This window comes from Hipposideros armiger, unplaced genomic scaffold (assembly GCF_001890085.2).
Source record: "Hipposideros armiger isolate ML-2016 unplaced genomic scaffold, ASM189008v1 scaffold_157, whole genome shotgun sequence".
In the NCBI taxonomy this organism is placed as follows: domain Eukaryota; kingdom Metazoa; phylum Chordata; class Mammalia; order Chiroptera; family Hipposideridae; genus Hipposideros; species Hipposideros armiger.
Window position 1 is genome coordinate 2950474 of NW_017731507.1, and position 13483 is coordinate 2963956.

General features: G+C 41.1%; 1 protein-coding gene across 9 annotated transcripts in view; it reads right to left on the reverse strand.

The window, feature by feature from the left end:
* Positions 1-1128: 1128 nt before the first annotated feature.
* The window catches only part of PHF20L1 (PHD finger protein 20 like 1), a 60254-nt gene continuing 47899 nt past the window's right edge, over positions 1129-13483 (reverse strand). For all 9 annotated transcript variants that reach the window (XM_019651302.1, XM_019651299.1, XM_019651294.1 and 6 more), the window contains 7 exons: positions 11940-12104; positions 9918-10099; positions 8828-8927; positions 7337-7532; positions 4889-5255; positions 3502-3664; positions 1129-2924 (listed from right to left, as the gene is read on the reverse strand). In XM_019651302.1, coding sequence (XP_019506847.1) covers positions 2782-2924; positions 3502-3664; positions 4889-5255; positions 7337-7532; positions 8828-8927; positions 9918-10099; positions 11940-12104 — 1316 coding nt within the window. In that variant the 3' untranslated portion in view covers positions 1129-2781. The remainder of the gene's footprint in view (positions 2925-3501; positions 3665-4888; positions 5256-7336; positions 7533-8827; positions 8928-9917; positions 10100-11939; positions 12105-13483) is intronic.

The following is a 13483-nucleotide window of genomic DNA, read 5'->3' on the forward strand; positions in this document are numbered from 1 at the left end:
GAAAGGATATCAGTCAGTGGAAATGAGTCTAGCAAAAGGGGCTTTACCTGAGAATAACCAAGTTCCCTAAAGAGGGGATTACCCTTAATTTTGAAAATGATAAGTCACACTGAGTATGACAAAGTACAAATCACATTTATCAGTAACAGACTAGGAATGATCCCTCCCCACAATCCTCATTCTATTCTGTCTGAATAGCAATGAAAAGTTATCTTTTCAAAAAACACCTTCATAAGTTTATTGCTTATATTTAAATATATATACTTATGGTTTTTAAAGTAAGACTAAGTGGAAAGAAAACCAACTCATCTGTGCCTCGCAATGGACTTACATCTCAAAAATGCTCTCTTAAATAAGAAATGCTCAGCCCACTAGTTGCTAAAAGGCTTCAATCGATTGTTGATATTCTCCATTAAATATGTACATACATAGATAATCTGACATAGACTTACTTTAAAAATCTAAATTAAAATATTCAGACTTCCAATGCATGTACATAGAAGCAGAAAAAGTTAGCAATCTAATTAATGGAACTTCCAGTTTGCTGGCTAACAAATAAAGTGATCTAATTTTAAGGTACAAGAACAAATGCACATTAATTTAACCATGGTCTCCAGAATTAAGAAGGTGTGTGTCACCGGGTACAAAGGGTCTTCTGCATATGTGATGAGAATCTAGGCTACATCACTGTTCATAGGTTAAGGAGGCCATGTGCTCCCTTTCTGAAAAGGAATAAGTTCGATGTCTAGAATTTAACAGTAATAGGGAAAAGATTAGAGCTCTTATTTTAAAAGACAAATGGAAGATATAGTATCAATCTTGAAATACAGACATGAGCAAATTTACTCCACACTTGGAATACAAGCACTATGTACTTTAATATGCAAATTTAAGCAGCTACCCCATAATATCACCTCTACTAAAGCTTTTCATTTCTCAGTAAGCTCTTTGACAAAGTTAATGTATCACAAGTAAATACACACGACTGTATTCTATGTCAGTTGATCTTTGGCACATCTGTCACGTTGGAGACTCTCAAAAGGCAAGAAAAATGTCTAATGACTGTTTTGCACATTCTTTTAATCATCTTTACATCAAAATATAAGGCCGCAAGAAGGCAAGCTGAAATTTTCAGATATGTGGAATAGTTTTAATAAAGTTTTACATACAGTACCTTACATATAGAACAGTGTGTTTGCAAATTTAAATAATATCTGAATGTACAGTGGCATGTATTCTTATCAAAGATAAATTCAAGTTCACTGTCTATCAGTTCTAAAATGCATTTATACAGATTGCTAGAACTGATAAACAGAATGAGGCATAAAATATTCAAGTGTTATATGTCCTCAAATAGCCTCCTCTTAACAGTCTTTTCCCCCTTTTTAAAAAAGTTTCAAAACCTGTACATACATCTTTTAATTTTTAAAAACAGTCTGTTAAAAGGTAACATTTCATGTTAACCACCAATTCTTATAGTCTATAGTAATAAAACTAGATATGTGTAGATATAAATATGTGTCGATTATGTACATATGTACGTTGAGCGTTTGTTTCACACAAGCATCCACACTTACGCAGACCTACGCGTGGAGCACGGGGCACACAGCTCAGAGCACTGCGGACAGGACGACCTGGGCTCAAAATCCAGCAAGAGCTAACACAGCAACTTAGTTGCCTTTGGTTTCAGAATTTGTCCATTTGTGATCAAAGCTAAATGTTTTGAGTGCGCACGTATTTTTTTTTTAAAATAAAATTCATCTTCAGAAATGAAGGTTTTCCAGTATTCCACTACCAGCAGTTTAAAAAAAATCCACAGCCACAAATTATTTTGATAGCTTTGTCACTCCTCATCCCAGCCGAGGTTATTTACAATTTTTTTTCTGAAGGCAAACACCGAACATACTCAGGATCAAATAGTATGTTGAAGCCTGAATACTGTGATTCAACCATATATATTATATATGTAGCATATGTGACATATATGTTTCTGATGGGCTGGTGGCATTATGTAAGACATGGTGTGGGAGACTCCCACAATATTTAAAATTCTCTTTCCACCAGTATCATCATCATTTGGCACACTGACCCTTCTGCAACCCATTTTGTTTTCAATGAGCTTAATGCCCGCAATAAATTCCAATTATTTGGTGTTTGTTTTTAAAATATATTCATAATGTAGTAAAAATTCCACAATTGTTTTCCCCAGAAGTGAGACTTCTACTGTCAGTTTTCTGATTGAGGACATTCGTCACCTAAGAAACAGCTCATGATCCTATACAAATTTAAATACCGTCAACTTCCATGCAGCTACAGCGGCTGCAAAGATGGTTCTTAGAGCAACCTTACAGAGCTCTCCAGAATGTAGGTTTCCTCTACCATTTTGTTTTTGGCCAGATGCTGGTTTATAAACATGGATCTTCCTACTAAAAACTATATAAATACACCATATTTCTTTCTACAGGTATCTCAAGCTTCATGGAATCAACTATTCAAAAATTCTGCCAGTTCAATTCCCTTCGTCTAGATTAGATTCTACCTTTGCTCATCCTTGGCATATAGCACGTTATCATTTGTAGCTTACTCACAAATTTTTTTCAAATTAGCTTCCTTAATAAAGTTGTTCATTTTCCTTTTCAAGGTGCCATCTCATTGATGTCACAAATCAATAAATGACCAAACGTCACTAAGCTTCTGAACTATCCACTTAGCAGTCATGTGGATAATAAAAATCACGGGACTGAAGACAGCCACATTCCTTTCTGTCAGTTTTCACTGCTGTCATACAGAACAAAGAGTTGCTATCTGCTGTGCTTTGCCCATGTCGATCAGAAGCTGTTTGATGTGGCGTTTGAGTTGGGGCAGTCTTGTGAGAGGGTCAGGCGGCTCCAACTCCCCTGTGAAATCAAGCCAGCTTTCCAGAACTAAACAAGAGAAGAGAACAAGCAATTTAAATGGCAAAAAAAAGGTAACGTATCAGGTTGGAAAAGTGATGGAGACAGAGTTCACACTTCCCTTTCTCTAGAAGGCCAATATACACAAGCCCTTTCTGAGAGGTTCGGCGTCCTTTAGAGCTTATCCCACAAGAATTCTAGTCCCTCTTGGTAACCTTCATCTGTTATTACTGCAGATAATTTTTCATATATATACACACTCACACACACACACACACTTATGCAGACTTCCAAAGAACACAGTTCAATAAAATAAATCTCTCTCCTAAGTGCTCTACACTAAGCCTGGCAGAGGGGCAGTATTTAATAAATATCCACCTTAAAAATATCTGAGGTAATATTTAGTCATGTTGTCTTGAGCAGAACAGACCCCAAATGGCAGCTGAGTGAAGTCATGTAAAGGGGGCGGCAAAGCTCCCTCGGGAGGGGGAGCACCTGCAGTTTCCACCCCACGATTTAAAATCCTTATATGACTTCTTCATAATCACACACACACACTTTACACACTATAGCAGCTGTAGTTTAAGTAGTTTTTTTCTTAAATTACCATCAACTTCCTTTTCTATTAGGTCCATCCTGCTGGCAACTTCGTTCTGCACGTTCTCAATGTGTGTGAGGAGATTGAGCTGCCACTGAAGGTGTGAGTCTCCTGGGTCCTCCGTGCCTTTCTTGTCATTATACACAAATACCGTGTTCTTTTCAGCTGGCTTCTTCTCCAAAAGACCATTGGAAAAAATAAAGAGTTGGATGACATGTACCATCATTAAAAAAAGATTAAAAACCTCATCACCTGCAAGGATCGGGGAAATACAATCTGACTCCGAGTATTGTTAAAGGAAGGCTGGCACATAACACGTCACATCTGATGGCCCTAAGAGCAGACAAGCCCACCATGTCTCCCCACAATGACCGCAGCACAGTGTTACACATGGCCGAAGGCACTGAATAAAATGTGCGAAACAAATGAAGTCACTAATTATATCCTATAATCACAACACCCAGCTAATCTGGACTGAAGACGCCCTCAATTAACCTAAACTGGTGAAATAAGGAGCACAAAGGCAAAAGGCAATGATGGAAAAATCAAGAAAGGCGGCAAAGATCAGTATTCAGTCTAATTAACCGTAGACTGGACTTGACTGATGCAGTTAAATCAATGAGGCGAGAGAAAAATAAGAATCTTTAGAAACTTAAAAAGCAAACTGTTTAACACACACATAACCAATGTGAACTCAGAAATAACCAACTTCATAAAAGGGATTACACAGCATAATTTACCACAAGATTTATGAAATACAAGCTTCCCAAATTAAGTATTTATAGTGATTACTTGATAAAGGAAGCCAGAAAAATAAAGAACTAATTTTAATTATTGCTAATTGAAAGTAAATTAAAAAAATAAATGAAAGCACATGTTCTAAGACAACCTAATATATAGGAAGTAAGTCTATAAACAGTCAATGTACACACAGCTCTGAGAATTCCGCTGACTGTACAATGGGGTTGATATGTATATACAAATATGCTAATATTTTAAACAGGACTAAAGTGCCAGCTTTTATCCGAGACACATAAAATGAAAAATTATATTAAAATATATAGGCACCCATATGCACTTTCATGTTCTCACACAATTTTCATTTCAAATAAAATGTGGCTATTTTTTGGAGGTATCTAGGCGTGCTTCTAAAATTGAAACTTTTGTTAGGGCAAAAGTTTACTGAATTACTACAATTCTGAATTAGGGAATAATTAAATGTCCAAGCAGCCAGTGTTTTCTTGTAGAGAAAGCAAAAAATGTTTTTACCCTAACAAAGTACTCGTGAACTTGGAAAATGTATGTAAAATCTGGGAGTTCAGTACGCATGATTATATAAAACTTTCCTTTGCTGGTCTATCACATTTTTCAAGCACGACAAATGTACGAGTTATACCTTTTCAGGCATTCCATCTTCTTTTACTGAGTATTGTAAGCAGCTTCTATCTCTCATGCGGAATTCTTGCTCTTCTTCAAAACTACTAACGTCATCATCATCTGAGCTCCCAGGGTCTACAAGAGCTCTGCAGTCTTGACCAAAACTTTGTGGTTTCTGGTAGCTGTGCTCACTTGTTATATAAGTTCCTTCCATTTTCAGGGGCAAACGAGGTGGCTCTTTATGGTTTTGTACATGATATTTCTTTTCTTCTACATTAACCGTGTCTTGCACTGTTATTTTTTTCTCTACCCCAGCAGTTACTTGGTCTTGGTCTTTTCGCTTCCCAGAACAAGCCCAGAGATGAAGGTCAGGATGATGTTTATTCCTTAGAAAAAAAAAAAAAAAGAAATCAGAGAAACAGCAATTCAGAAAAAAAATCCAGCAACAAGTTTAATACAACCAATTTCAGAATACAAAATTTTGTGTTCAGAAACCCTTTGTTTCTGAAATTATACATTTTATCTTTTGGACCCCTAAGAATTTAATATCTAGAAAACACTAAAATTCTTCAAATGGTAAAAGGTACAGAAGAAAGCAAGCCTGTCTCGTAGTCCAACAGTCCAGTGGGCTGAGTCCTGCTGTCCCTCTGAGGAGCTCAGAGAAGTGACATACCTCTGACTACCCTCCATCAAACAGGTAAGATCTCATTTTCAGGCTGATCCAAGGAATACAAAGTCATATGAAAGTATAAATTCCTGGCATGTAGTAGACTTCCAATAAATCGTAGCTAATTATAAAAATTACATTACTGGAAATATTAACATAAAGAAGGCTTATAGGCATGAGGCCAAAATGGTCCAGTTAAAATCCTTAGCAAAGTTATGCGTGCATAAAAATTCATACTGATACCAAAGACAGTCAAGTCTAAAACAAAATAAAAAGGCTTATTAGTTATATTAAGCTATTGGGTTGTTGGAAAAGTCATGACGTATTTTTTCTATGTTTTTCGTTGCAAAAATGCGTCATGACTTTTCCAACAACCCAATAGTTCCTGCCTCACATTTTAGCATTTGCCTGGCCTTTTTCCAAAGAAATCCATATTTAGGTTTATGATACACAAGAGAAACAAGTTTTATTCAACCAGCAGTAACTGTGCACGACAGCTACACTAAGCACCAGGGATAAGGTGAACGAACAAGCAAGCCCCACCTCAAAGGAACCCATGGTTCGGTAAGGCATGACAGACAGACCAAACCAAGTGCATGACACCACCTCACGTGGGGTTTCCTAAGAAGGGTGTCGTCAGCGCTAGTTGGGCAGATCATCATGGAAAGGCGTCTGCTAGTGGCAGCAGGTTATTGTGCGTGTGAGTCAAGGCCTGGAGCTGTGGAAAGCATCCCATGCTTCACTCAGGGATGATGGTTTGGCACAGCTGGAACGCTCGGGGGGAAAACTAGGAGGGAAGACACGGCAGTAAAAGGGTAGAGTGTGCATCCCGGAAGGACTGAGTGCATGGACTGAGGAGCTAGACTATTCTCTGAGCACCAGGGATCTACTGGAAAACGTAGCTGGGAAGAGACAAGCTCATATTCATCTTATCCTTTCCTATGATCACAGTGGCAAGAGGATGAAGGATGAGCTGAAGGAGTACACGACTGGGGCCGCAGAGAATTAAAAGGAGGTGGCCACTGTCCGCGTGAGAAGAGCCGCCTGGCTGAGACAGCACCCGCGAGGAGGCGGCACGGCCTGCTCAGCGGCAGGAATCACAGGGGCGGAAGCGCTGGGTGCACAGTCAGTGTGGGCGGCCCCAGGAGGTGAGGCGAGCAGGAGGAAGGGCGTTTCTGGCCCCGGCAGGAGCATCAGAACGAAGAAAACCTTGTGAGGGACCAGCGATTCATCCTGTTTTTATATAAATATGTGTTCTGTGGTTTTTTTTAAATAAGAATTCCAGCCAGGACTAAGGAAGTCAAGAACATGCTGACATGTTGTTTAGGGAGGCTCAAGTCTATTGTCTGACGGAACAATTGTCTGGAGTGTTCAGCAGAGGAATGGAAGACATGACCTGTCGGCTCCCTTCCAAGTCAATCTTAAGGTAATTTAAAAATAGACTATTGAATCTATTCCATCTTGACAGCATTCCAGGATGTAAAACACAGGGTTCACCGCAGCGAATGTGCTTCATTTTGTGAGCGTTGTAAGCGCACAAAGCAGTAGGAGGGGGCGAACATTTTGTTGAAATGCTAGCTGTTGCATCTACCTTCAGCCATGCTGATCTACTCCAGGACAACAGGCATGAAGCAGCTATCCAGCCAAACAGCTATGAATCTTTTCTTTTTGTAAGTTAAAATTTACTCAAATAACGATTCTGTCTTCCAAACTGCTCATCTGACCCTTTGAAAGGCCGAACGATTCGTCTGAATTAGCATGCATGCTACAGCGTGACCCTGCCAGGTCACCCTCACTTACTTGAGTATGCCGATCTTTAGCTGTAAGCCGTGCAGGACTTTCGCAACACCACAGACATCCGCGAGCAGGTGATGTGTGGAAACTATCTTTTTGGCATTGAGATGAGAATAATTTTCCTTTAAAAATGACAACCCGCACATTTTCCCGTTATTCAACCAGTCCTTATCGTAACGATATTTTGCACTCCACCTCTGACCTGTAGATGAAGTTGACACTAAAGTCACAACGGATTCCACTCGTTCAGCTTTACATTCAACCGCGACCCCACTCACATCACTCAGTAAGCAAGGCGATCTCTCGTACAAAGAACCAATTTAAAAGAGCAAGACAGCATTTTGAGGATTTCCTGACCACTAAGGAAAACAGGCTCTATTCAGGATGCACTCAGCGGCAGAGGACACCTGCGAAAGGAACCGAGTGTACTGCTTTCCATCTTTTATGTCTGTCATCTGTCCTCCAATAAGGCTGAGAGGTCTGGAGAGAAACTAGAAGGGGAGCCCATTTCTCTCACTGACCTTCACTCTGAACTGGATGAAACACAAGTTCTAGTTAAGTGAACAGGACCCCTCCCCATGTCTGATATCTCACAGAATCCTATAGGATCCTATGTCTTCAATGTCAACAGTAATTATATCCCACCATGATTTGCTGCTGATGTGTCTGTGTCCCTACGACACTATGAGATAGCGGAAGGCATGGTTAGAATCAATCATCTCATTTACCTCTTGCCAGTGAGGCAAACAGAAGGCAGCCAATAAATGCTGCTGAATGAATGAGTGAAATGTCTACATTCATACAGGTCTGAATAGTTCTGCTTTTTAATGTTATTTTTCTGACAGGCATGTGAACAATTCGCCTTTTATTTGAGAATATCTAGTTATTTTCAGCCTCAGAAGCTGAAACTGTGCATAGTACAAAGGACCCTGCTATGCTAATAGCCTCTCGCGTGGCGGAGGGCACTAAATGGAAAGCACGATGGATGGGGAGTCAAAAGGCACCGTTCTCATCCCTGTTCTGCCATGTGCACAAGGCATTCGGCTTTCTGTGTCCCAGCTGCCTCGTCAGTGAAATAAATGGGTCCGATGAGACCCCATCTGCTGTAAAATTAGATGGATACACAGCACTATCAGCAACTTGGATGAAACCATGTCAGGAGGTAAGCTCAGAATACAGCTCCAATCCAACAGCCATGCATAAACCTGTTCAGAGACCTGCACACGGGAGCATACTAAGCGGCGACTCTTTCACCAGGAAAAAACTAACTCTCCTCCCAGTAAGGTAGTAGTTATGTTGATGAATTTATGGTAATGTTTCTTCACCTAAGTAATTAATATGGAAAATAAAACTGCGACGGTGAAAAACACTTGAAAATTTCAATAGGGAAGCCGAGTTTAACTGCCAGGAAGAGCTGGGGTCTGACACAGCTGATAGGCTCTGGGATTCCTAAGAAGACACGCAGGCGCCCGGCAGTCACAGTGACAGGAGTCTTACCAGGAGGGTCTCGGCAGACGTAGCAGATGTACTGCTCTGGGATGCTGTCTTCCAGCAGCCCCATGCACACGCTGTGCTGCCAGCACAGGCACTCTTCACACTGCCGGGAAACAGGACAGTCACGCTCTGCTCTCTACACACACAGGCTCCCTTCCCTTCAGGGAGCCGGCTTCGGCCCCTGCTGCAGCCACCAGCTCAATCTTATTCCACAAAGCAAAAGCAAGGGATGGCGGAAGACGAATTTTGTTTTTGAAACAGTCAACTATTTCAATAATTTACTTTTGTTGCACCTATTACAAGGTGCTTTGATAAATTACTTAAATCATAAAAAAGTCATAAAACTATTTCCCACTGATCCCTATGCAATTGCATGCTTAAAACATTTTTTAAAAAATGGCTTATTCAAGTGCAAAAGTGTTTTTTAAAAAGGCAAGTTTGTTGCAGTGCCTGTAACAACAGTCTCTTAAAGTATCACCAGTGGGTGAGCCTTTAAACCTGTAGCTCCCTTATCTAAAACCACTGAAAGGGGTGAAAAAAAGATTACTATTTTTACATCCCTGTAACTAACGTCTCCACATCTTCCAAATGTCATCACAAAATATGGGTTATACTTCCCTTTTTTCTTAAAGATCCTCTTTCAACAGGGAGAGGCTGTTTGTAATGGTTAACCTTGCAACAAAGCTTTCCTTTCATCTTTCAGAACAGGGGAAACATTTATGTCTCCATAGCTGCCTGCTGCAGGCTGACCATGTAGCATAAATTACTGTAACAACAGGGATCGAGACCAGGAAGACTAGGGCTGCTATGGTCTACCCTTCAATGTGGACGCTCACCCATCTCAAGGGCTCCCGAAAAGAATTTCAGCTTACAGGCCTCAAACGAAACACCCTAGCAAAGGAAGCGTGACCCTCAAATAAGAAAATGTCTACTTCTTGGATGAAGAGATTTCCCATTCATCACTGCTGGTATTTTACACACGGTGCGTTAGAAAGCTCCATCTCCAACAGGACGGCTTGTAATGGGAACAGGAGCCCGGACGCACTCGGTGAGCACCTGGAACGACTAACTCTGGACGGCAGGGAGGCCTTACCTGGATCATGAAGCCGTTCTCCTCATCCATTTCACAAATGCATCGCACAATTTCATTAAGAGCATCGTCTTCATCCTGCGATTCCTCAAAATTGGTGGAGTCAAAGTCCTGATTGTACTCATCCCCACTGAGAAGCAAACTCTCCGTTGAAGAATCATCTAGGAATTCCACATCTGTTAAGTCTAGAATGCACATAAAAGTATACTCAGCATATTTTTCCATTTTTGTATCTTTTTCCAGAAGGGTGCTATGGGAAGTGTCTATAAGCTGATAACTATTTAGAAAGGGAGGGCAAACAAATGACTAGACTGTCTGTCTCTGGACAAAGAAACAGATGACTTTTGAAGCTCAGGTAATTACGAAGCTTCACATCTGAATGTATACATAGGTAACTCAGAGAGTATCCCGTGGTCTGGGTGTCTAGAGGTTATGGCTGAGCCTGATATTAATCATTTAAATCTGCATGGGTTCCCAGTGCTCTCACAAATGTTACCCCTTTCGGTCCTCACAAGAACCACAGGTTGTCAAGAGAATAGGTTTCATATTTGTACCAGACAGAAACGGCACTTGACAGAGGTGAAAGGGCTTGCCTAGGGTCTAGTATCAACACTACTCCCTTATCAGCGTCATCAACTACCACGTAATACGCGGCAGGCGTGACGCCCAACACTCTAAACATGAGATGTGTGACTTGCTCAACAACGCGGCCAGCTGGTGGGAACACCGACTGCGTATCAGAGCTGCCTGGCTCTAGGACCTGTTAGTGATTCCTCCAGCATTTCTAAATCTGGGATCCTGAGTTCCCTAACGAGATTTTCAATTTCATTTGGATAAAAATCTTTGAAGTTAGTTAAGTATATTCTAGAAATCAGATTACAAGGATGACTGCTACACACAACTTGATGCGAACGCCAGGTTTTAGGTTTGCATTTCTAAGTGGGAAAAGGGAGTGGGTGAGAGATAGACTTTTTCTTAATCCCCCTCCTCATTTTTTAATGTTTTTAATTAAAAAAATCTCAAAAGTGCTGTGTGCTCATTTTAGGGTGAAGGAAAGACTATGCTTTTCTCCACAGTGAGCGAGAGAGGAATCAGGCCTGGAAGACAGCAGGTAGCAACAGTGCAAAAGAAAACACACAGCCTCGTCTCTACATGTGGGGCGCTCAGCAGAAAGGAGGAGACAGGAAGTGAGCTCCCGGGGTGTCACGTCCTATGCAGACCCCATCCCTTCCTCCTTCTCCAACTCTAGCTCCTATTCTGCTGGAGCTCTAGTCTCAGGCCACAGGCATGGACGTCTCGAGTGGGAAGAGTCCGTCCTCCCGTCACTGTGGACACAGGGCGGTGACTGTCAGGACCGGACTCGCAGGACAAGCTGACAGAGCCCAGCTCCAGGGCTCCGGCCAGCACACGGCCTCCTGCCTGTGTAAGGGTGCCAGCACCCGACTGCACTCACATCAGTGCTCTGGCTGCACGGCCAGACCTGCGGCTCTGGATGCACCCGTGACTGGGAATTCCAAGTGCATTTCCAAGACCAAGACAAATATTCGGCAGGAAGTGCATTCACGAGTTCCCTAATGAGTGTTTAAACTTCATTTTGATAAAATCTTTACAAAATTAGATGGAATTAAGATAGACCTCAGTATGAGTTTTAATTCTAATACTAACTAGCCCCAGAAGTTACTTAACTTATAAGCTTCTGCTTGTTTATCTATGTAACGTGAATAACAATATCTCCTTTATAAGCAGGTAGTGAACAGTGTGAAAAACAGACAGAAGACCAGTGTATGCTAGAAACTAGTAGTTTCTCCATACCAGCTCTCCTATAATTAAGTACAAAGCCGATTTTACTTCATGTAACTTCAAAAGTAGCTCAAATGTCTAATGTTGACATCTGGATATCAGTTCATAGAGTACTTTTTAAATTGTGTGCCCTGCTCAGATAGGCCCTCGATAAAATATGTTTTATCCTCAGTCCCACATTTACGAATCTTAAGACTTGTTTTAAGCATTATTGGTTACACATACTTTCCCCACTAAGATCAACTGACAAAATTGCCCTTGGGTACTGATATGTTGTATTTTTCTCCGTAAACATGCTTCGCAGAGCCAGAGAACTCCCAGAAGATCGAGTTAGTGGAGAAGAGCACCTTTCCAAAAATTCTAGGGAACTGTCTTCATAGTCTGAATAGTCTGCAATACAAGATACATAAGTAAATATTAGTCAAGTGTCAGGCAGTCGAGAATATTTTTATTCTGTAAAAATAAAGAGAAAGTCACGTTTTAGGATAATGTTTTAGGATATAATCATGCCACCACTTCTTCTTCTCATCCATGAACAGCAAGATGATTATGTACCTAATAGACAAGACCACCTGGGAAATACAGTCCAGGCAGCATACACACAGCAGAAATCTCTGTTCTCACTGGTACCAGTCAATTCTTGTTGAGTAGTCCAGAAGTGAACGATGATGATTTCTACATTTTCTCTTCATTATAATCACAGCTGTCTGCAGAGGAAGATGTGCATGACCTTTCTTTTTCTTTTTCTTTCTTCTTTTTCCAATTTGTAAAGAGGTTCTCATGACATCTAGCATGCCAATTATTATAGTGATAATTTGATCAAGAAGTTCTTCAGTGAGAACCTCTGAATGAAAGTAACTAGTGCTGAAAGAAGTTTAGAAAGCTCTGTCCTAAGCTTGGAATGAGCCGTAGACATGGAAGAGAGGGCACAGGCCATACGTAGCTGACAGGACAGCGGTGCTGCGGGGAGGGGAAAGACACCAGTGGGTATGATTCTAGGCCTGCGGGAAGGCTCGGAAGTATAACAGAAGAGTCCATGGCACATTTGACAAATTATAAGACGGTAGCTGGAACACAGTGAGTGAGGGAGGTGAGAAATGAGGCTTGAGTGATAGGATCAGGTTAAAGATTTGTTTGCTTTTCAAGTTTTATCCTAAATGCAACAAAAAGTCATTCAGAGTTTGGAAGGGGAAGCAGGATGTGACACAAGTCCAATTCCATTTTTCAAAGCTCATTTTCACTGTGGAATGGAGAATGGGGTGCAGGGAGGCACAGGCGGAAGTGAGGAGACAGTTCAGAGGCTGCAGCAGTCCAGATAGGAGGCGCTGGCAGCGTGGACTGGGATGATGGCAGCTGAGGTGACAACTTAAGAGTAGACAGAGTGATCTGTAGACTGGACATGGTTTTTGGCCTTCAGGACTGTGAGAGAGTAAATTTCTGTTGTTTTCATCCACCAGGAGCTGTGGTCATTTGCTGGGGCAGCCTTAGGAAACTAATGCAACTCGGATTCACTTTGGATGATCTAGATAACTTTGCTTTCACAATCAGAAGGGAACAACACAGGAAAGGAAAACAACAGGCTCTTCTCGCTTATGGATGTAGATGCAAAACCCGCAGATAAATGTTATGGAATTAAATCCAGCAATGTATTAAAAAATGTGACCAAATAGGATTGGGACGCAAAGTTGGTTTGAATACAGGCGGGTGCAGAATGCTAAGAAATTTTGTTCACTTACTAATGTAACAGAGACTAGGTAGCCATGTTTGAT